At 46.4% G+C, this 23,225-nt stretch overlaps 1 protein-coding gene across 1 annotated transcript in view; it reads right to left on the reverse strand.

Moving 5' to 3' along the window:
• The window catches only part of ATP6V0A4 (ATPase H+ transporting V0 subunit a4), a 67,786-nt gene that overhangs the window by 11,050 nt on the left and 33,511 nt on the right, over positions 1-23,225 (reverse strand). Inside the window, exons 14-18 of the mRNA XM_025379797.1 lie at positions 21,406-21,499; positions 15,914-16,032; positions 14,654-14,870; positions 11,648-11,755; positions 4,672-4,788 (exon numbers count right to left, since the gene is read on the reverse strand). Of these exons, the coding sequence (XP_025235582.1) occupies positions 4,672-4,788; positions 11,648-11,755; positions 14,654-14,870; positions 15,914-16,032; positions 21,406-21,499 (655 nt within the window). The remainder of the gene's footprint in view (positions 1-4,671; positions 4,789-11,647; positions 11,756-14,653; positions 14,871-15,913; positions 16,033-21,405; positions 21,500-23,225) is intronic.

The following is a 23,225-nucleotide window of genomic DNA, read 5'->3' on the forward strand; positions in this document are numbered from 1 at the left end:
TGCCAGGAAGGTAATGGGTAGGGATGTGACTTGAAGGAGAAGAAATTGTTTCTGAGGAGGAAAAGGATCCCTGGTTGGGGAAAAACACGTAGCTGGGAATATCACCAAGTCAAGTTGGAAAGAAAACAATTTGGCTGGAACTGGGAGCTTGTTTAGGTGAGGAATAGAAGACAGTGCTCCTGTGTGGAAGTTTCTAGAAAGGCAAGCTATGGGTAAAGTTGAAGAAACAACCTAGATTCAGTGAGGAGCCATAGAGGCAGGTTATTCTGGTAGCATCATGGTTTAGAGAAGGGGCAGCCTTAAAGTAAAAAAAAAAAAAAGACAATTTGGTTATGAGCTCAGTAACACAGGAAAGAAGTAAATAACAGAATGAAGACAGCCATGACTCATTCTCCCCTCATGCTCTCTGATGTGACAGATAATTTTTTTGAGGGGGGACAGGGTCTTGCTCTGTCACTCAGGCTGGAGTGCAGTAGCACAATCACAGCTCACTGTAGCCTTGCCCTCCCAGGCTCAGGTGATCCTCCTATCTCAGCCTCCCGAGAAGCTGGGACTACAGGCGTGCATACCCGACTAATTTTTGTATTTTTTTTAGAGACGGGGTTTCACCATGTTGCCCAGGCTGGTCTGGAACTCCTGGCCTCAAGCAATCTGCCTGCCTCGGTCTCCCAAAGTGCTGGGATTACAGACGTGAGCCACTGTGCCTGGCCATGGGGGACAGTTTGACTGGTGCTGTACATGCCCTCAAGTTGCTCACAGCCTAGTCAGGAGAATATGTAGAAGGGCTCCCATGCCACACTCTCAGAAGCGCAATGACCAGGGCATGCAGTAGTATCATGGGAGCACAGAGAAGGCCCCTTACCCACTCAGGGCCAGGGCAGCCGGGGCTCTGAGGCTCCTAAGCCTGAGTAGCTGGAAGAATGGCATTGACAGGAGGTGGGCAGCTGGCTCTCCACATGCTGAGTTGCAGAGGGCAGAGGGCCTTATCAGTAGATGCTCCACACATGGGAGCACAGGTGGAACTATGGAGGCCCTGAAGCAAAGTCCAGGCTGGAAATGGACTCCTGAGACTGCATCTGCAGGAGGACACAGGAAATCAACAAGGGAAAGATCAAGGAAAGAGGAGATCACGCCTGTAATCCCAGCACTTCCAGAGGCCAAGGAAGGTGGATCACAAGGTCAAGAGATCGAGACCATCCTGGCCAACATAGTGAAACCCTGTCTCTACTGAAAATAAAAAAATTAGCTGGGCACGGTGATGCGTGCCTGTAGTCTGAGCTACTCAGGAGGCTGAGGCAGGAGAATCGCCTGAACCTGTGAGGTGGAGGTTGCAGTGGGCCAAGATCGCACCACTGCACTTCAGCCTGGCAACAGAGTGAGACTTTGTCTTAAAAAAAAAAAAAAAAGAAAGAAAGAAAGAAAGAGGAGCTCCTAGCCTTGGGAAACATCTTCATTCAGAGATAACAAAACAAGGCCAGGCACGGTGGCTCATGCCTATAATCCCAGCACTTTGGGAGGCCGAGGCAGGTAGGTCACTTGAAGTCAGGAGTTTGAGACCAGCCTGGCCAACCTTTACTAAAACTACAAAAATTAGATAGGCGTGGTGGTGCATGCCTGCAGTCCCAGCTACTTGGGAGGCTGAGGCAGAATTGCTTGAACCCGGGAGGCGGAGGTTGCAGTGAGCTGAGATCGTGCCACCGCACACCAGCCTGGGTGACACAGTAAGACTCTGTCTCAAAAAAAAAAGATTACAAAACAAGAAACTGATGAGGAAAAGAAAAGATCGAAGAAGCTGGAGCAATCACACTGCAGTCAAGGATGTCTGAGGAGGGAGACATCCAGGAAGAAATGCCGGTGCAGTCACTGATGTCAGAGTTTATGGGGACAAGACAAAAATGAGAGCCTCAATTCAGCAATGGAAGCAGCTGTGAGGAATTGAAGGGACAGGGATGGGCAGAGATGGAGTGAGTAGGTGGAGAGAGTCAAAGTAAAGAAGAACTGCATAAGAAATAATTAATCTTGGCCAGGTGTGGTGGCTCATGCCTGTGATCCCAGCACTTTGGGAGGCCGATGCAGGAGGATCGCTTGAGCCCAGGAGTTCAGAACCAACCCGAGCAACAAAGTGAGACCCAATCTCTACTAAAAATGTAAAAAATTAGCCAGGTGTTGTGGCATGCACCTGTGGTCCCAGCTACTCGGGAGGCTGAGGCAGGAGGATCGCTTGGGCTCAGGAGGTCAAGGCTGCTGTGAGCCATGATTGTGCCACTGCATGCCAGCCTCAGCAAAAGAACAAGACCCTGTCTCAAAATAGTAATTATAATAATAATAATTAACCTTACCAAACAGGTCTGGCTTTGTCTTGGCTCCTGGGAAGTAACCTCTAAACCACTGGCATTTCCCGCGTGAAAGGGTCTTTGTTACTCAAGCTGGGCCCCTGGGACCACACCTGATCGTTTGTGCTAATGCAATGGCTCAGGTTGGGCACCTCATATTTGACAGTCTGGCCACACCAGAAAGACCAACCACGTGCTTAGACAGTTGGGACTGATCTGAAAGGTGGGAGAGAGCTGGGGACTGAGTGCAGCAACTGCTGGAGCTGCACCCATCAATCAATCATCAGTCAATCAATTAATCAATCCTGCCTGCATAAGGAAACTCCAGTAAAACTTTGGACACTGACGCTTGGGTGACTGGCCTGGGCTGGCGATTCTCTGCACATCTTGCCACACATCAATGTGCCTCCAAGGACACAGCTCCTCATTTGGAACTCACTGTCCCAGATACTGCCCTGTCCTCTCTGCCTTTCTGGTCTGAATTCTTTTGCTACAAAAGCTGTAAGTGGACAGGTACGGTGGCTCACACCTGTAATCCCAGCACTTTGGGAGGCCGAGATGGGCGGATCACCTGAGGTCAGGAGTTAAAGGCCAGCCTGGCCAACAGGGTGAAACCCCGTCTCTACAAAAATACCAAAAAAAGACTGCACCCCTAACCTTGAGTTTGGCTAACCCTGGTGTGGAGAGATGCAAGAAAGGAACTTGAAAGAGAAACAGGAGGAGGCACACATTTGCCTGGAGACGGGAGACCCATGCATGATTAGACCTGGGGGAAAGAGGTCCATGAATGGAGACTGAAGTTGCCCAAGCATGGGCAACCTGTTCACGTTGGAGGTGGCAGGTGGAAATTGTCTGGATATAGATTAAAGGTAGGAGGGGAAGAGATGAGGGAGGGTGCCCTGGACAGGCCAGGACTTGAGGAGTCAGAAGATGCATGGGTTGGATTCTAAAACATTCCAGCAGGTCTGACAGACTCGGTAATGTCAACAGCCACTACTGTGGATCACTCTGTACCTGGAATTTTCTTGGAAAGAATTTTCATGATCGAGATTTCTCATTAATTCTAATTAATCAAAATATATGTGTATATTTTTTCAGACAGACTCTTGCTCTGTCGCCCAGGCTAGAGTGCAGTGGCACGATCTCGGCTCACTGCAACCTCTGCCTCTCAGGTTCAAGTGATTCTCCTGCCTCAGCTTCCCCAGTAGCTGGGATTACAGGTGCCCACCACCATGCCTGGCTAATTTCTGTATTTTTAGTAGAGACAGGGTTTCACCATTTTGACCAGGCTGGTCTTGAACTCCTAACCTCAAGTGATCTGCCCACCTTGGCCTCCCAAAGTGCTAGGATTACAGGCATGAGCCACCACACATGGCTATCTAGAGAAAACTTTTTAAAATAAGTAATTAATACCACAAATGGAGCCATTTATAGCACCTGTGGCCCTCATGGGAACCCCCCAGTCCCCACTCCCAAATTAGAACAGAGCTCTGGTTAAAGCCTCCAGCCTGGGATTCACAAATGTGGCTGACTTCAGTCAACACATGGAACAGACAGCTGCCTTCATCTGGAAGGATGTGGCCTGGGCTCCTGAGGGGCAGCGGCTGTCCTTGCACAAGCAGAAGCGGGGAGGGATGAGGGAACAAAACAATATACGAATTCACGTGAGAGGCAGATAACATTATAAAGAGATCACAGGGGGCCAGGCACAGTGGCTCACGCCGTAATCCCAGCGCTTTGGGAGGCCGAGGCAGGCAGATCACTTGAGGTCAGGAGTTCAAGATCAGCCTGGCCAACATGGGGAAACCCCATCTCTACTAAAAATACAAAAATTAACCAGGTGCAGTGGCAGGTGCCTGTAATCCCAGCTATTAGGGAGGCTGAGGCAGGAGAATCACTTGAGCCTGGGAGGCGGAGGTTGCAGTGAGCTGAAACTGGCTCATTCCAGCCTGGGCAACAGAGTTAGACTCTATCTCAAAACCAAACAAAAAAGAGAGATTATAGGGGTGTGGCGCTGAGCCAAGGAGGCCTCAGTGACACGCAGGACCTTCTATGTTACTAGATCTGAGGCTGATAGTCACCTGACACATACAGATGCAGCAGTACTTGGACTAAAATATTAAAATGCGCCCAGATTGGTTGATAAATAGCTGTTCTGATCCTCTTAGACTAGCTAGTACGTCCCCTTCCCTGAGACCCTCACAGCCTCCCAGGACTCAGCAGTGGTAGGGCTACTGCCCCGGGGGGCCCTCCAGACCCGCCCAGCTCTACTGCCTGTGTCCATTCTAGAATCTGTATAAACTGGGGAGTCTTCCTCAGGGGCTCTCGTCTCAGATACCTCTTCCCCATGGTCATCCTGAGCCCCGTGGGCAGAAGTCCTCTGGCCAGAACCGCTGGAAGGGCTGGAGCTGTCACCTTCGATGTTTTCGGTGGCATCTTCTTGGATCCTGGATGCCTGCAGCGGACAAGCAAGGAAATGAGGAATGCACTCAACTCACCCTGAAATTCTAACATATATAAATATAAATAAAGGCTCTCCTCAAACACTATGTATGTACCAGACATTGTTCTAAACATTACACTATCTCACTAAGCCCTCACAACAACCATTTTATTTTATCACCCTATTTTCTAGAGAAGTAAGCTGCAGCACAGAAAGGTTAAGAAATGTGCCTGGGAAGCGGAGCTTGCAGTGAGCCAAGATTGCGTCACTGCACTCCAGCCTGGGCGACAGAGTGAGACTCTGTCTCAAAAAAAAAAAAATAGAAATGTGCCCGGCTGGGCACGGTGGCTCACACCTGTAATCTCAGCACTTATGGAGGCTGAGGCGGGCGGATCACTTGAGGTCAGGAGTCCAAGACCAGCGTGGCCAACATGGTGAAACCCCATCTCTACTGAAAATACAAAAATTAGGCCAGGCACAGTGGCTCATGCCTATAATCCTAGCACTTTGGGAGGCTGAGGTGGGTGGATCACCTGAGGTCGGGAGTTCAAGACCAGCCTGGCCAACATAGTGAAACCCCATCTCTACAAAAATACAAAAAATAGCCGGGCATGGTGGTGCGTGCCTGTAATCCCAGCTACCCAGGAGGCTGAGGCAGGAGAATCACTAGAACTCAGGAGGTGGAGGCTGCAGTGAGCCGAGATCACGCCACTGCACTCCAACCTGGGCAACAGAGCGAGACTCCATTTCAAAAACAAAAAAAAAATTAAAGGCCAGGCACAGTGGCTCATGCCTATAACCCCAGTGCCGTGGGAGGCCAAGGTGAGAGGATCTCCTGAGGCCAAGAATTCAAGACCAGCCTGGGCAACATAGAGAGATCCCATCTCTATAAAAATACAAAAATTAGTTGGGCATGGTAGCACATGCCTGTAATCCCAGCTACTCAGGAGGCTGAGGAAGGAGAATCACTTGAAGCCAGGAGGCGGAGGTTGCAGTGAGTCAAGATTGCACCACTGCACTCCAGCCTAGGGAACAGAGTGAGTATCTGTCTCAAAAAAAAAAAGAAAGAAAGAAATGTGCCCAAGATCATACAGCTGGCAAGGCGGGTAAGTGGCAGAGCCATGATTCAAACCCAGCGCCTGACTCCAGTGCATGTGCTTTTTCTCCACAATGCTCCAGAATGTGCCAAATTATGCAGTCTCGACAGTAAAGCAATGCAAGTACGAAAGTGCCTTTCCATTGTTAAAAGAAATACACAAGGTCATAAATCATCAGTCGTACCTTCCACGTAGCCTTGTGAAATTAACTATAAAAATAGCTTACAAAAAATTCATGGAAAAAAAATCTAGGCATAGTCACCATTCAACTTGGTCTGGTTTTACCCCTAAGTTTGAATGGCATATTTCTTTCAAGTCACCATGAAGCTTAATGTCCCATGTCCAGAGTTTTTCTAGAATGATTTCATGGGAGAGGTATTGTAATTAGGCATCAATGTATCTGAACTTACTTTCTTTTTTTCTTTCTTTCTCTCTTTCTTTCTCTGTCTCTTTCTCTCTCTCTCTCTTTCTTTCTTTCTTCTTCATGGGAGGAGTAATATAAAGTAGGCATCACCGTATCTGGACTCTTTCTTTCTCTTTCTCTCTCCCTCTCTTTCTTTCTTTCTTTTTTTTTTTTTTAAGGAATTTTGCTCTTTTGCCCAGGCTGGAGTGAAGTGGTGTGATCTTGGTTCACTGCAACCTCCATCTCCGGAGTTCAAGAGATTCTCCAGCCTCAGACCTCCTGAGTACCCGGGATTATAGGCACCCGCCACCATGCCCGGCTAATTTTTGTATTTTTAATAGAGATGGGGTTTTGCCATGTTGGCCAGGCTGATCTCGAACTCCTGAACTCAGGTGATCCACCTGCCTCGGCCTCCCAAAGTGCTAGGATTACCGGCATGAGCCATTGCACCCGGCCAGGGCCCTCCTTTCTTTAGCAGGTCTGCACTTAACATTTGCAGGGCTCTGGACAAGAGTAAAGACGGTAGTTCACATACCATATGTTGAAATATGTAAAAGTTATACATCAAGCCAACAAATTCCTAAATAAAATAGGTTCCATGCTTGAGCCTAGGAGTTCAAGATCAGCCCGGGCAACAAAGTGAGATACCATCTCTCAAAAAAAAAAAAAAAAAAAAAATTTAGCCTGGCTGAGGGTTCACCTGTCCCAACTACATAGGAGGCTAGGACAGGAGGATCTCTTGAGCCTGGGATGTTGAACTGAAGTGAGCAGTGTTTGCACCACTGCATTCCAGCCTGGGTGACCAAGCAAGACTCCGCCTCAAAAAAATAAGAAAGTGTGTGTGTCTAGGGGTTCTCGTCTCCTAGTTTAAAAAATAAATCTTTGTAAAAACTGGGAAGGTCGTGTTGAAATTCAGAATTCACGCCATGCCATAGCAGCGTGGGAGCTGACCCTGGACCAGGGAGCCCTCTTTTTTTCACCTTTGGCTTCTTCCTATATCACGAGGGCCTTGTATGTGCACACAAACACCCTGACCCAAAATGTCTAAGTTCCACCTGCCTTCCCCACAGACAGCTGCCCCTTGGCCACCCAGGGACTCGTGGTGTCCATGCCAGTGGCCTGGTTTGCCCTCAGGAGACTGAGGAACAGGGCCTCTGCAGGACCCAGAAGTGGGCTCAGATCCATCTAGACAGGAGTCCAGGGTACCAGGTGCCGAGAGCCGGCTTCTATGCTGGCCTTTCCCCAAGACCTTGTGGTTCTTTATCCCATGAGGAAGGATGTGGCTCAAGTTAACTTTATATTTGTCATCTCTAAATCCTATTTTCTCTCCCCTTCAACTTATAGAAGAAAATATCAAAGGAGAAATATATTATGGCTTCTCCATTTCCAACCCTAAACTCTACCATTTTCTGCTCATTATTCTTGAATTAGTTAAAATGAACATGAATAATGTTGTAGAAGTATGATATTAGGCCGGGCGCGGTGACTCACGCCTGTAATCCCAGCACTTTGGGAGGCCGAGACGGGCGGATCACAAGGTCAGGAGATCGAGACCATCCTGGCTAACACGGTGAAACCCCGTCGTACAAAAAACTAGCCGGGCGAGGTGGCGGGCGCCTGTAGTCCCAGCTACTCGGGAGGCTGAGGCAGGAGAATGGCGTAAACCCAGGAGGCGGAGCTTGTAGTGAGCCGCCGCGCCCACGCCACTCCACCCCGGGGAAGAAGAAAAACCAACCCCCCCGTCTAAAAAAAAAAAAAAAAAAGAAAAATGTATGATATTAGACTTGTGAATCCAAGTGACTATCTTCCTTCCAGATACTTACTTGCAGTTCTCTTACTAAAATCTCACAATGCTTAAGCTGGGTGGCGTATGAAATAAAACATACAGCAATCATTGTAAATTAGCTACTGGCAACTTTCTAAAAACACATGTGGCTGGGCACAGTGGCTCACACTTACAATCCCAGCACTTTGGGAAGCAAAGGCAGGAGGATCACTTGATCTCAGGAGTTCAAGATCAGCCTAGGCAATATAGCAAGATCTCACCTCTACCAAAAGAAATTTTAAAAATAGCTGGGCATGGTGATGCGGGCCTGCAATCCCAGCTACTCAGGAGGCTGAGGTGGGAGGATTACTTGAGCCCAGGAGATGAGTCAGCTATGATTCCACCACTGCACTCCAATCTGGGCAATAGAGCAAGACCCTATCTAAAAATACATACATAAAATAAAAAAAAAATTAAAACCCATGTGCCAAAAGATATATACAAGGATGTTTAGAGTATCATCATTTGTAATTACTGACACGGCAATGTTGGATGAGAGAAGACAGATCCCAAAGAAGACATTCTGGATGATTTCATTTAAACAAAGTTCAAGAATAGGCAAAATGAACTGATAGTCCTGGAAGTCACCACAATGTTTGCTCTTGGGGTAAGAGTGACAGGAAGGAGGCACAAAGAACTTTTTTTTTTTATTGAGATAGAGTCTCGCTCTTGTCGCCTAGGCTGGAATGCAATGGCCGCGATCTCAGCTCACTGCCATCTCCACCTCTCAGGTTCAAGCAATTCTCTTGCTTCAGCCTCCCAAGTAGCTGGGATTATAAGGCACCCACCACCATGCGTAGCTAATTTTTGTATTTTTAGTAGAGACGGGGTTTTACCATGTTGGCCAGGCTGGTCTCGAACTCCTGACCTCAGGCCATCCACCTGCCTCAGCCTCCCAGAGTGCTGGGATTACAGGCATGAGCCACCGCGCCCAGTCAGGACTCTCAGGTTCTAAGGATGACCAGTTTCTCGATTTGAGTGCAGGTGACACGAACGTGTTCATATTGTGATACTTCATGGATTGGTGCCTTGTTATTCATGCACGTCTCTGTATGTTATATGTTTCAGTAACATTTACCATAAGAAACACACATGTCGAGATGAAGATTTTAAATAGAAACACACAGTTATTTCACTATGACCTGAGATGTGGGAGTATGGGGGGACCTGGGTTCACAGCAGCAAGCTGGAAGAGGAAACAGAACGTGGGGGGCCTGGTGAGTGGCCACAAGCGCTCTCAGAAGGAGATGTGTACACACTGGCTGCCCACAGGGCGTGTCATCAGGGCCATGCCACAGGCGGCCCTCTAGCGGAGAGGTTCCCAGGCCACATTCCGCAGGGACCCACGTGGTAGGAGAGGCTAATAGACAGGACCCCTGTTCATATTACCTGAAGTCCGTCAGAACAAATTGTTTGTCTCTATGTATTAGGTCTGTAAAATTTCATGAAAGAGAGGTGGAAAGGGGGCAAATAACGCCATTATAGGACCATCGCTTGAATGGAGGTGGCAATGTTTCTAACATGTAAAGGACCCTAAGTAGCCGCTGGAGGAAACAACCAACACCCGTGCATCCCAAGGGCCAAGGGAATAGGCCTCCACGCCGTCTTCAGGAGCTCCCGTTACCAGTCACTTTCAGAGCTATCATCCATGAAGGCAGACTAGAAAAACCCTCTCTCCCTCCTTCCCCCTGTTTAAGTCAACTGGCGGCGCAAAGGAGAATCTACCACTCTGAGATCAGCAACTGTCTAAAGAGCTTGTGCGGTGCGAAGAGCAAGACAAGCTATTATTTTACAGTCCTGGAACTCAGGAGAGCCTACAGTAACCTGGCTCTTGGCTTATGGACAGATTTAGTTCCTAGAAAAAAATAAATACAATCACTTGAGGCCACGAGTTTGAGAGCAGCCTGGGCAGCACAGTGAGAGCCCATCTCAAAAAAAAAAAAAAAAAAAAAAGCTGAGCCAGGCAGGGTGGTATGCCTGTTACTTGGGAGGCTGACACAGGAGGATGGCTTGAGCCCAGGAATCAGAGGCTGCAGTGAGCTATGATTGTGCCTGTGAATAGCCACTGCACTCTGGCCTCAGAGACAGCGCGAGACCTGGTCTCTAGAAAAAAACAAAAATTGCATCTGCTTCTCCAAACAGGTATCTGCCACCCTCTTTGAAATACCTGGTCACCTGTCTGGACAAGCACCACCTCAACAACCCTTAACCACTTTGCTCTCCTACCCATTAACCAAACAATAACCAAGACTTCCTTGCTTTGTCTTCCTCTTTATGAATGTCTCGTATAGATTACATTTCAGCTAAGCTTTGGAACGAGTTCAGACTGGCAGGAAATAAGGAGACAGTGGGAGGAGAGGCAGGTGACAGAGAAACAGAGCGTCACATAGGGACAAACTTCCTGAACTCAAGTCTCGTCATGTCTAGGTCCCTGACTCTGCTGCCCGTCCAGGTCAATATCCAACGAAGATCTTAGAGAAAGAGAATTTAATCTGAACACATCTACAACCATTTACAACATACATGGTCTCGGCATATTCCGCTTAATCTTTTGCACTAATAGAGGAAAGCAGAGAATGACCATCTCAAACCATCTGTGTGTCATAGCTAGACGCTGATGTCCTCTGGAAGGTTAATCTTCCTAAATCCTATTTGGTTCAGGCTGATATTAAACTCTGCTTCACCCCTGAGTACATCTGAGGCTCAGGGGCAGTTTAGACAAAAAGAGAAAGTGGGCTGAACCTGGTATTTGGCAATAGGGGAAAAATCACAAACGAACAAAAGCCGACCTAATTGAATTTGTTTATTCTTCTAATTCCCTGACACAATCTGTAACATAATACAGTAAAGTCTCACACAAAAGCTTTTAATATTTGTTTTAAAAGTAAAATTATAATAAAATATTATTTATTACTAATAAAACAACCACATTCAGACCCTTATAAATCATTAACTACCACTAGACTCAGCACACATACACCCTGAACAAAGTCTGCAAGACATAAGGTTTATTTTATTGCATTTTATTTTTGAGACAGTGTTTCACCCTTTCGCCCAGGCTAGAGTGAAGTGGTGTGATCTTGGCCCACTACAATCTCCCCCGCCAACCCTGGGTTCAAAAGATTCTCCTGCCCCAGGCTTCCAAGCAGTTGGGATTACAGGCACCCACCACCACACCTGGCTAATTTTTGTATTTTTAGTAGAGACAGAGTTTCACCATGTTGGCCAAGCTGGTCTCAAACTCATGACCTCAGGTGATCCACCCACCTCAGCCTCCCAAAGTACTAGGATTACAGGCATGGGCCACCATGCCCAGCCAAGACATAAGGTTTAAACGCGCTTGCCCTTAATCGAGCGTCTTGCTGGAAATAAGACGGCCCAGGGGAAAAGTCTAGCTCCATAGAACGAAACATACTCAGGGCGGGTCAGTTCCTCAACACCATTCTTCCGGCCCTGGCAGCCCAGGACGATTCTCTCTAAACCCAAGATTTATCTTTCCAGAAACCCACATTCCTATGCAAAGTAAGGCGAACTGAAACAAACGGCCGTTACCTGGGATTTCCGGTGCCTGGCTCTAAGAATAAATGGCTTAATCAGAAGCATCCACGGCACAGAGATCAAAGCCATCACCACAAAGAAACTTTGGACTTCTTGCTGCAAGACCAAAATGGCAAGATCTCATCATTTTCACATGACAGAACAGCACACTTTACATGAGGAAAATGACCACTATGGGCCACCTCACTAGCACTTTATTTTGAGAGATCTAAAGCATTTCAATGAATCCATTGACCTTCACATCTGGAATATTCCCCTTGCAGATAGAGAAATATCTGTCCAGTGTATCCAAATGTTCGACACAGGGTAGACACTGGAAACTCTCTGTATTCCTCATTCTCTGAGTAGCCCCTTGTGCCATATGTAACCAGTCTTTTAAACAAGAAGTACACAGGGAACATTAGAAAGGCACCCCTTGTCTTCAACTCCGTCCTATGGGGGTCGTTTTCACCTGGGTCTGGATGAAAACTATGGCAGGCCTCATGACGTTACCAGTCACTCGGTGGTACTCAAAAGTCCTTGGGTCACTTTAAGTCATAAACATTATTCAACCGGTAATTTTATATTTGGAGTCCTAGATAATTATCTGAGCTCTCTTGCTCCTATCTCTTAGAAAAGAAAAAAGAAGTTCCTCACCATCGCTACCTTTCATCCCTTCAGTGTGGGCGAGTTACTCAACAGGCTGTGGGTTACCCACTTTGAACTCACTCTCGGTCTCTCTCGCCTTCCCTTTGGAGTGAGGCAGCCGCGGTCTTCAGGCCTCTGCTGACACCCTGGAGGAGTCCCTGTTATCTTCCCGCTCCAGATCACCTTTCACGTCCTCACACCCTTGCCTCCTTTCTTATACACACCCCAGCGACCAGTTTAGAGGAGTGACTCATAGCTGCTATGGTCAAAAGAACCAGCCAGCCTCAGAAGGCTCAGTCAGGGCTGCTGAGAAGGATTGAGAGCACAGGGCTCGAAGGAAACAGAAAAACATATCTTGAGCCTTCACCTTTCTCCAAGCATTCTGACCAAGGTCACAGTAAATGCCAGGAGACAATTTATTATCTCAATTGTAACAAGATTCACCCTGATAATAGAGGGAACACTTTATCTGTTCCATATTCCACCCTCACTCCACTATTTTTTCAAGATGGAGTCTCGCTCTGTCGCCCAGGCTGGAGTGCAGTGGTGTGATCTCGTGCCTCCTGGGTTCAAGTGATTCTCCTGCCTCAGCCTCCTATACGCACCCACGACCATGCCCAGCTAATTTTTTGTATTTTTAGTACAGACAGGGTTTCACCATGTTGGACAGGTGGGTCTTGAACTCCTGACCTCAGGTGATCTGCCTGCCTTGGCCTTCCAAAGTGCTGGGATTACAGGCGTGAGCCACTGCACTGAGCCTTTTCTTTTTCTTATCGACGCTTGGGTAGGGAAAGAGGACACAACTAGGAATCGAACTCATGAGAAGGGGTGTGGCCATAGAAGCATGACATGAACTAGGACATCTGATGGGCGCAATCACTGACAGACAAGCTTTGCACTGAAGGGCAGCTGGCCTTGTGGAACTAGTCACAGGGCTTCATCCAGAGGAATCAGGACCTATAGAAACGGGCCTTTTTTAGTGAAAATCTACCCTCAGATAATATGATCAGGTTAGTCACCGGGAGAAGTCAAGGAGAAAAAGCTACTGTTATTTGTGTTATCAAAGAATTACTCACTGAGTTATTTTTATATCCAGCTCCAATAGGATTTGCATACCTTTTAAAAATAAAATATTGGCCAGGCGTGGTGGCTCATACCTGTAATCCCAGCACTTTGGGAGGCTGAGGTGGGTGCATTACCTGTGGTCAGGAGTTCAAGACCAGCTGGCCAACATGGTAAAACCCTGTCTCTAATGCAAAAATTAGCCAGGCCTGGTGGTGGGCGCCTATAATCCCAGCTACTTGGGAGGCTGAGGCAGGAGAATTACTTGAACCCAGGAGGCGGAGGTCACAGTGAGCCAAGATCGTGCCACTGCACTCCAGCCTGGGTGACAGAGTGGGACTCCATCTCCAAAAATAAATAAATTAATAAATTAATTAAATATTAAGTTGATAATGAGGCTAAAAGAAATGGAAGAAATCAGAGTGGCAAAAAAGTGCAACAGTTGGGATGAACTGTCTCTGGAAGAGGAGCAACAAATGCAAAACAGCAGCTCCCGCCAGCTTTGGAAGCTCGCAGAAGAGCATGAGTTTGATTCATGGTTTTCCAGAAACCATCTACCCATGTGAATACAGGGCCTTCTCTTCTTGATTCTGTTTCAATTATTATTCTTGTGAATTTAGCCAGAGTGCACTCTTTGAATAAAAGATTATTAAATATTAAGGTGCCATAGAGAACATTCTACCATTGCAAGCCTATCAATCTGAAGGGTTATTTTTTTTCCTGCTTCATAGCCAATGCACAAGACAATCTTCAACCCCTCTGCAATTATCCGTCTCATGTATTACCCAGCAAGAATGGCTGCAGCCACACCACAGCCCTCAGTGCTTGCACCTTCATTTAATAAGACCCTTTTGAAATGTAAAGGATGTAACAGCCTCCACTGGACGCCAAGATGGCTCAGTTTTACAAATAACTACTCTTGGCAACACTCAAGAGTAGGAGAGAGGCTGGGTGCTGTGGCTCACACCTGTAATCCCAGCATTTTGGAAAGCCAAGGCAGGTGGATCACTTAAGGTTAGGAGTTCAACAGCAGCTTGGCCAACATGGTGAAACCCTGTCTCTACTAAAAACACAAAAATTAGCCAGGTGTGGTGGTGTGCACCTATAGTCCCAGCTACTCAGAAGGCTGAGGCAGGAAAATCGTTTTACCCCAGGAAGCAGAGGTTGCAGTGAGTCAAGTCTGCGCCACTGCACTCCAGCCTGGGTGACAGAGCAAGACTCTGTCTCAAAAAAAAAAAAAAGAGTAGGAGAGAAATTTGACATGATCAAGTAAATAAAAGAAGAATTTTTAAAAAGCAGAAATACCTGATGTTTGTAGAGGGGTGCATTGGAAGAGTCACTGTAGTTAAACAGAAACATGTTGATGAAGTGGATGAGGATGCTGGGGGCGTGCTGAGATACATGGACGTCAAAGCAGCACCACTTGAAAATGATCATGAAAACCAGGTATCCAAACAGACACAGGATAAAAATCATCTCAGGGATAAATTGCAGAATGATGTTGAGAGTTCTTCTGAAGTATCTGGGGGTGGAAAACACACACATACACAAGATAGAACATCAAGGGAACATTAGGACTTAATTATTCTCTCAAAGCACAAAAGCACAAAATGTTCTATCTTTTTTTTTTCGCACTACTGGCAAACAACAGCACCCCACATCCCCCAGCAAAAAGCAATCCTGTATGGATGCATAGAAAAGAAAGTAAGAAGGGAATACTGGAAAGTGCTTTTGCACAAGAGTCAGAGAGAACCACAGTCTAGAAGTAACATCTAAAGCAAAGGTCATGTCCACACAGAGAGGGTGGTGATCTGACCACAGCTTCGCACGCGGACCTAGCTCACAGTTGCACATTTAAAGGCAAGAGGATATATAATGGGGACTTGGAAGCTTTTTCCTAAGAACGCTCTAAGATACGGGTCGGCAAAGTGTGGTCCACAGGCCAATTGAGCCTATCATCTGATTCCGTACAGCCTAGAAGTTGAGAATGTTTTTTTTGTTGTTTTGTTTTTGTTTTTGTTTTTTTGAGATGGAGTCTCACTCTGTCACCCAGACTGGAGTGCAGTGATGTGATCTTGACTCACTGCAACCTCTGTCTCCAGGTCCAAGGGATTCTCCTGCCTCAGCCTCCCAAGGAGCTGGGATTACAGGTGCCCACCACCACACCTAGCTAATTTTTGTATTTTTAGTAGAGACAGGGTTTCACCATGTTGTCTAGGCTGGTCTTGAACTCCTGACCTCAGGTGATCCACCTGTCAGCCTTCCAAAGTGCTGGGATTACAGGTGTGAGACACCGTGCCTGGCCTCCAGTCTTTTTTTGAACCCTCAAATATTTCTGCAGCCAGAGGAGCACTTACCTCGGACAGACTCTGCTTAGGAGAAACGGAGGTGCTGCCATTTCCAGCCAACCAGCTTGTCTTGGCTTAAGCCAAGATGCCCAGGGAAGTACCCCTCACAGGAAGAAAACTTGTACAGAGAGATGCAGGTCCCAAACCAGTGGCTCTGTCACCACTCATCATCAGTGTGATCAGACAGAGCAGGCAGAGAGTCCATCAGGAAACTTACATGTGATTGAAAAGGCTGAGGATGACACCAAAAACCATCTGGACAATTCCCAGGATCACCGACATCTTCATTTTGTAGGAGTTCAAAAATGTGAGTTTGTTTGAAGCCAAGTTCCAAATCTGAATGGGAAATGGGACAAAAAACAAGTGAGAGAGTCTTAGAAGTTCTACTGGAGTCGAGGGCTGCAGCACAACTTACCCTGAGCAAAGCGCTCTGGGAACTGCATTTTCATATTTCAGTCCAGCTCAATGCATGCATTTTAGAGTCCAAAAAGGAAAAAAGCATGAAACCCTTTATAAATGCAACTTTAAGGACAAAAGTAACAGGATCATTAGTGCTATTATCAAACTGCTGGAGGAAAATAGGGGAGAAAAATCCTACGTGAAAAGATAATCTGGGAGGCCGAGGCAGGTGGATCACTTGAGGTCAGCAGTTCGAGACCAGCTTGGTCAACACGGTGAAACCCTGTCTCTGCTAAAAATACAAAAATTAGCTGGGCATGGTGGCAGTTTCCTGTAATCCCAACTACTCAGGAGGCTGAGGCAGGAGAATCGTTTGAACCCAGAAGGCGGAGGTTGCAGTGAGCCGACATCGCGCCACTGCACTCCAGCCTGGGTGACAGAGCAAGACTCTGTCTCAAAAAAAAAAAAAAAAAGAAGAAAACTAATCTGAACCATTATGGCAAGATCTCAAACTTGCCTCAGTTTCCCTAATCATGGTCTATAGATCATTGGCCCGTGAATGTATCCAATCCTTTTTAATAATACCACCTCTTACCCTGAAAGTCTGTAGTGCTTCACATGACGAAGCATTTCCCCAGGCCCTTCTCAAAAAGCTGTTCCAGTAGCCAATCTTTGTAAGCACGATGGGTAAGACACTGTCCCAGCCTTCTACACGACCCCTGTTTTAAACAGCACTGCCAGGTGGGGATCATGTGTACCTGTCCTGCCCCAAACGATACTGATGATACTGACATGAGGAGAAAGCACACTGGGTGCTCGTGCAGGGCAGGTGGGTGGAGGGGTTAGTGAGGGTCTCACGCTGGCTAAGGACCAGAGTCACTAACATTCACCTTCCCCATTTAAATCTCAGCAGCCCCATGGTCTCCACTCCCACTCTGTGGAAAGGATTCCAAGTCCTTGCTCCTTCCCCTGTCCCCATCCGTACTTGAGGTACATCCCAAATTGTTTTCAGGTTTGCTCTGGGACGTGTCAAAGGTGACAAGGGCACAATGGCTTTCTCACCTTTTCTCCTAAATGACTTCCTCCTCCAAACTTCTTTGCTTCTGTTAAGGGGCCAACATCCAACCAGACACAACCTCAAACACAGTCATCTCGCTCCCTCCAACACACGCACGTGCTCACATGGTCAAGTGCTAATTTGCACTGATCCTTCCTTTGCAATGTCCTGAGCCAGGCCAGAGGTGCACCCACTGAGGAGACGGCTGCTGGGAAGCAGGGAGAAGGGACTCCAATAACAGATGCCCAGACCCCAGAGATGCCTCCTCTACCCTCACATGGGCCTTGGCATCTAAGTGGCACCAGGTGTGCCCCAGCCCTTGGCATTCCCCTTGCCCACCTGGCTGGACAGTTCCCACAGGCACATTCAATGCAGTGAGGGCAGGTGTGCTAGCACACTTTAAACCCAGCCAAATCTGACACATTAAAAATGTTGGCCAGGTGCAGTGGCTCACGCCTGTAATCCCACCACTTTGGGAGGCTAAGACAGCAAGATCCCTTGAGGTCAGGAGTTTAAGACCCGCCTGGCAACAAAGTGAGATCCCATCTCTACAAAAAATTTCTTTAAAAATTAGCCCAGCATGGCATGGTGGCTCATGCCTGTAATCTCAGCTGCTAAGGAGGCTGAGGCAGGAGAATCACTTGAACCCGGGAGGCAGAGGTTGTGGTGAGCTGAGATCGCACTATTGCACTCCAGCCTGGGCAACAAAAGTGAAACTCCGTCTCAAAACAAACAAACAAACAAAAATCAGCCCAGCATGGCATGGCACGTGCTTGTAGTCCCAGCTGCTTGGAAGGCTGAAGCAGGGAGATTGAGCCCAGGAGGTCAAGGCTGCAGTGAGCCATGATCATGCCACTACATTACAGCCTGGGCAAGAGAGCAAGACCTTGCCTCTAAATAAATAAATAAAAAGAAAATTTTAAAATGTTAATAGTTAAGTACCAAGCACATACTAAGCAATTTAGATGTGTCTATTTCATTTAGTTCTACTGAAAACTCTATGAGATATAGTTATTCTCATTTTACAGATAAGGTAATTTATCATAACCACAGGAAGATTAATTTACTTACATACCTAGGAAGAAATAACATAAGAGCAACTAATATTCAAGGAGTATTTACCACGTTTGTGCATCAGACTCTGTTCTAGGGGTTTTACGTGTAAACATAATTTCATTTGCTGAGCAACCCTAGGAGTTAGGGCTGGTGTTTATTTTTATTTTTATTTTTATATGTGTATATATATATTTTTGAGACAGAGTCTTGCTCTGTCGCTGAGGCTGGAGTGCAGTGGTGCAGTCTCGGCTCACTGCAACCTCCACCTCCTGGGTTCAAGCGATTCTCCTGCCTTAGCCTCCCTAGTAGCTATGATTACAGGCACCCACCACCATGCCCAGCTAATTTTGTATTTTTAATAGAGATGGGATTTCACCATGTTGGCCAGGCTGGTGTCGAACTCCTGACCTCAAATGATCCGCATGCCTTGGCCTCCCAAAGTGCTGGGATTACAGGTGTGAGCCATCGCACCCAGCCTAAGGCTGTTATTATATGCATTTTATAGGCGAGGAAACAGATATAGAGATGTTAACATGCTCAAACTCACAGAGCAAGTAAATAGAAAAGCAAAGATTTAAACACAGGCAGTCTGATTCCTGCGTTAAGAGGCCAGGCTCTTAACCATTTTGTTGTGTTCATTTGTTACAAAATTTTCAGAAACACCTTAAAGCCAGCTATGATGAAGGCCAAATATTTTGTGATTTGATTCACAAATAGATGCCAAATGCAGTCAGTAAATGCACTGTAGAAATTTGTATTATGTAAAAAGTAAGCCTATATATATATATATATATATATATGATACAAGTACTAACACAGGGACAGACATTGATATGGTTTGGCTGTATTCCCACCCAAATCTCATCTTGAATTGTAGCTCCCATAATTCCCATGTGCTGTGGGAGGAAGCCGGTGGGAGATCATTGAATCATGGGGGTGGTTTCCCCCATACTATTCTCACGGGAGTCAATAAGTCTCACAAGATCTGATGGTTTTATAACAGGAAACCCATTTCACTTGGCTCTCATTCTCTCTCTTGCCTGCCACCATGTAAGATGTGCCTTTCACCTTCTGCCATGATTGTGCGGCCTCCCCACACAATCATTTTCTTTATAAATTACCCAGTCTCGGGGATGTCTTTATTACCAGCATGAAAATGGACAAATACAGACATGTTCTGTTAAAGTGGTTATCTCTGAGGAACAGGACTGCAGGAACTGGAGAGGTAGGAAAGGCAACTCCTACTTTTCTTTTCTTTTTTTTTTTTTTTTGGAGAAGAGTCTCTCTGTATCACCCAGGCTGGAGTGCAGTGGTGTGATCTCAGCTTACTGCAACCTCAGGTTCCCAGATTCATGTACTTCTCCTGCCTCAGCCTCCCGAGTAGCTGGGATCACAGGCATATGCCACCATGCCTGGCTAATTTTGGTATTTTTACTTTTTTTTTTTTTTTGAGATGGGCTCTCACTCTGGTTGCCTAGGCTAGAGTGCAGTGGCATGATCTCAGCTCACTGCAACCTCCACCTCCCAGGTTAAAACAATTCTCCTGCCTCAGCCTCCCAAGTAGCTGGGACTACTGGCATGTACCAACGTGCCCAGTTAATTTCTGTATTTTTAGAGGAGACAAGGTTTCACCATGTTGGCCAGGCTGGTCTCGAACTCCTGACCTCAAGTGATCCACCCGCCTCAACCTCCCAAAGGGCTGGGATTATAGGCATGAGCCACCACACCTGGCCAACTCCTGCTTTTCTTTATATAATATTTTGTGTGGTATAGATTTTTAAAATCATATAGGTATATGTATTATTTTAGGATAGAAAGACCAGAAATTTTCAAAATTCTAAATGTTACTAGGAACAGATTTCATTATTTTCAAAATCCCACATTCTCTTTCACCCTGACATATTTTCTTTCTTTTCTAACTTGTGGGCAGATGACAAAATTGCATGCAGAGTAGAAACTCAGGATCATGCAGTTCTGCAATGTGAAATACTGTAGCTCCACTCTGTCTGAGGAGCAGCAATGGACAGGCAGGATTTGCTGATGAATTAACTGTGGGCTGTGGAGGGGAGAGGTGAGACTATCGGAGCAATGAGATTCCAAACAAAGGAAGATCAACCAGACCCTAAGATCATCCAAGTCTAGATTCCCTCTCCACCTGCTTACTAAACATGAAATTCCTTTGACCAAGGACAATGTCTTGCAGGCCACAAAAATTCAAACTAGTTTTTAGTGCTTTGCAACTTATAAACCAGCCTTCAAGGACTTTACCACTTTTGATAAAAATGCAAGTGTCCCCGGGTGGCAAGTATAAACAAATCCTGGGCAAACTTTCTGTTTTTATAAGGGCAGGGAGGCAGGAGATAGCAGGATGACCCAGGAAAACTTAAGAGGAGGTGACCTGTAAGCCAGGAGAGACTGGAGAACCAATTTTAGGGCTAGTACTATTTACTTCTAACTGTCAGCAACAAAAACTGAGGTCTCACGTTCTCTCCCATAAAGAAAGAGCTTAGAAGAAACATGGACAGCATTTGCCAGGTTCAGTTTTCATTTGGAGCATAAGGCCGCCACCTGGTGGCAGCATGCACTGGGCCAATAAAAATAAACAGCTTTACATGAATGGGCATGTGTTATATCTCCTCAAAACCACTTTATATCTACAGGCTGCGAGGAAGTATTGTTTTGCTTAGCTCAAATCAAGCTGACTAGGATAGATATAACAAATAAAATGAAGCAAATACCTTTTTAAAAAAGTGTCAATTCTATGCAGTAAAACAAAGCAAACATAAAAACAAATCCACACTTTTTTAGAAAAAAGGGAAATGTTTCCCACTGCGAGAAAATACAAAGCAGGGAACTTAAACTTGATTAGGATGCTAAATAGCTTATGTAATATGCATTCTCCCCAGGCAACCAAGTGCCTTTTAAAGAAGCAATTATTAAGCACCAGGGATGTGACTGATGGAGAAAGAGGCAGATGTTTGGGGAACTATATGGAAAATGGGGCTGGGCAGAATGTGTAGATAGAACATTTACTTGAATCTGGCTCTACGTGTCACAAAAACATCAGCAGAAGTTATTTCATCTCAACACAAGTTTGTTGATTTGACAGGCTTTGTTGGCCTTTTCTTCTCTATCCAGAGGTCTCCTCCACAAGACAGTTCACATAATAAATATTTAACCCAAGAAGACATCATTACCGGATCAATCCCAAATGGGTATGGATTTCCAAAATACACTCCTGGTATGGCTGGGTCCAGCTGCAGATATGGATTTTCCTCCATTACATGAGTACTTTAGAGGGAGAAAGGGAGAAAAACAAACAATGATCAACCGGAGCAGGAAAAACGCTATAGTACCACCAGTCATGAACTTGCCCACCAAAGCCCAACTATTGGTGCAACTCATCAATTCAGCTGATTCAATATCTACTCCGCATCAGTATTGTCCTAAGCACTGAAGCTACAATCTGAGTTTCCGAAGAGATCTCAGCCTGATGTGCTAAAGTAAAGAAAATCAGGGCCGAGAGCAGTGGCTTACATTCATAAACCCAGCACTTTGGGAGGCTGAGGCGGGAGGATCCCTTAAGCCTAGGAGTTTGAGACCAGCTGGTTGTGGTGGCACATGCCTTTAGTTCCAGCTACTTGGGAGGCTGAAGAGGGAGGATCACTTGAGCCTGGGAGGTCAAGGCTGCAGTGAGCCATGACTGCACAACTGCACTCCAGCCTGGACAACAGAGTGAGACTCTGTTGAAAGGAAAAAAAAAGGGGAAGGGGGAGAGGGGAGAGAAGGGGAAAGGGAAAGGGAAAAGGAAGGAAAAGGAAGGGAAATCAGGGGTTGTACACACATCAGAAACGAAGTAGAAGGCAGGGATGCTGGGAGAACGCAGGAAAGAAACCCTAGCCCAGGGATATGCTTGGGAAATCTCCCCCAGGGGACACTGGGGCTGCTTCTGAAGGATGGATTGGTTTTTTACATACACACCTCAACTGCTAGGAAACTTACCTCTAAAAACACGTAGCCCATTGAATGTCTTTAAACCTGTATCCCCTTTTCACCCAGAAGCATGCATGTCAATGGGGAAAAATTTCTTTTTTTTTTTTTTTTTTTTGAGACAGAGTTTCACTCTTGTTGCCCAGACTGGAGTGCAATGGCATGATCTTGGCTCACTGCAACCTCCGCCTCCCCCCACAGCCCGACCCCAGGTTCAAGCAATCCGCCTGCTTCAGCCTCCCAAGTAGCTGGGATTACAGGCATGTGCCACCACGCCCAACTATTTTTTGTATTTTTAGTAAAGATGGGGTTTCACCATGTTGGTTAGGCTGGTTTCGAACCCCTGACCTGAAGTGATCTGCCCGCCTTGGCCTCCCAAAGTGCTGGGATTAGGCGTGAGCCACCGCACCTGGCCCAGAAATTTCTTACTCTCTGTCTCTGCAAGCCTTAAGGGGGTGAGAAAGTTGAGCTAATTTTTTTTTAAGAATCTGCATCTGTGGAAGGGTTCAAGGAATGAGCATTTGCAATGAAGAGGAACAGGCCTGGCATGGTGGCTCATGCTTATAACCCCAGCACTTTGGGAGGCTGAGGTGGGTGGATCACTTGAGGTCAGGAGTTCGAGAGCAGCGTAGCCAACATAGTAAAATCCCTTCTCTACTAAAAATACAAAAATTAGTCGGACACAATGGCACATGCTTGTAATCCCATCTACTCAGGAGGCTGTGGCAGGAGAATTACTTGAAACCAGAAGGCGGAGGTTGCAGTGAGCCAAGATCGCACCACTGCACTCCAGCCTGGGCAACACAGCAAGACTCCATCTACAAAAAATAAAATAAATTAAATTAAATTAACTTTAAAAATAATGAAATGATGAAGAACAGACAGCACACAGTCTTGACAGGCTGTCCAGAAATACACTCCCTTCCCTTCTGCAGTGAGGTGCTGGGGGCCTTAGGTAGCAGCTGAGGGAATCGGGAAGCCTGGCCTACTGTCCTGGCCCTCAATATAAACAGCAGCAGCTGATCGT

This window comes from Theropithecus gelada, chromosome 3 (assembly GCF_003255815.1).
Source record: "Theropithecus gelada isolate Dixy chromosome 3, Tgel_1.0, whole genome shotgun sequence".
Taxonomy (NCBI): domain Eukaryota; kingdom Metazoa; phylum Chordata; class Mammalia; order Primates; family Cercopithecidae; genus Theropithecus; species Theropithecus gelada.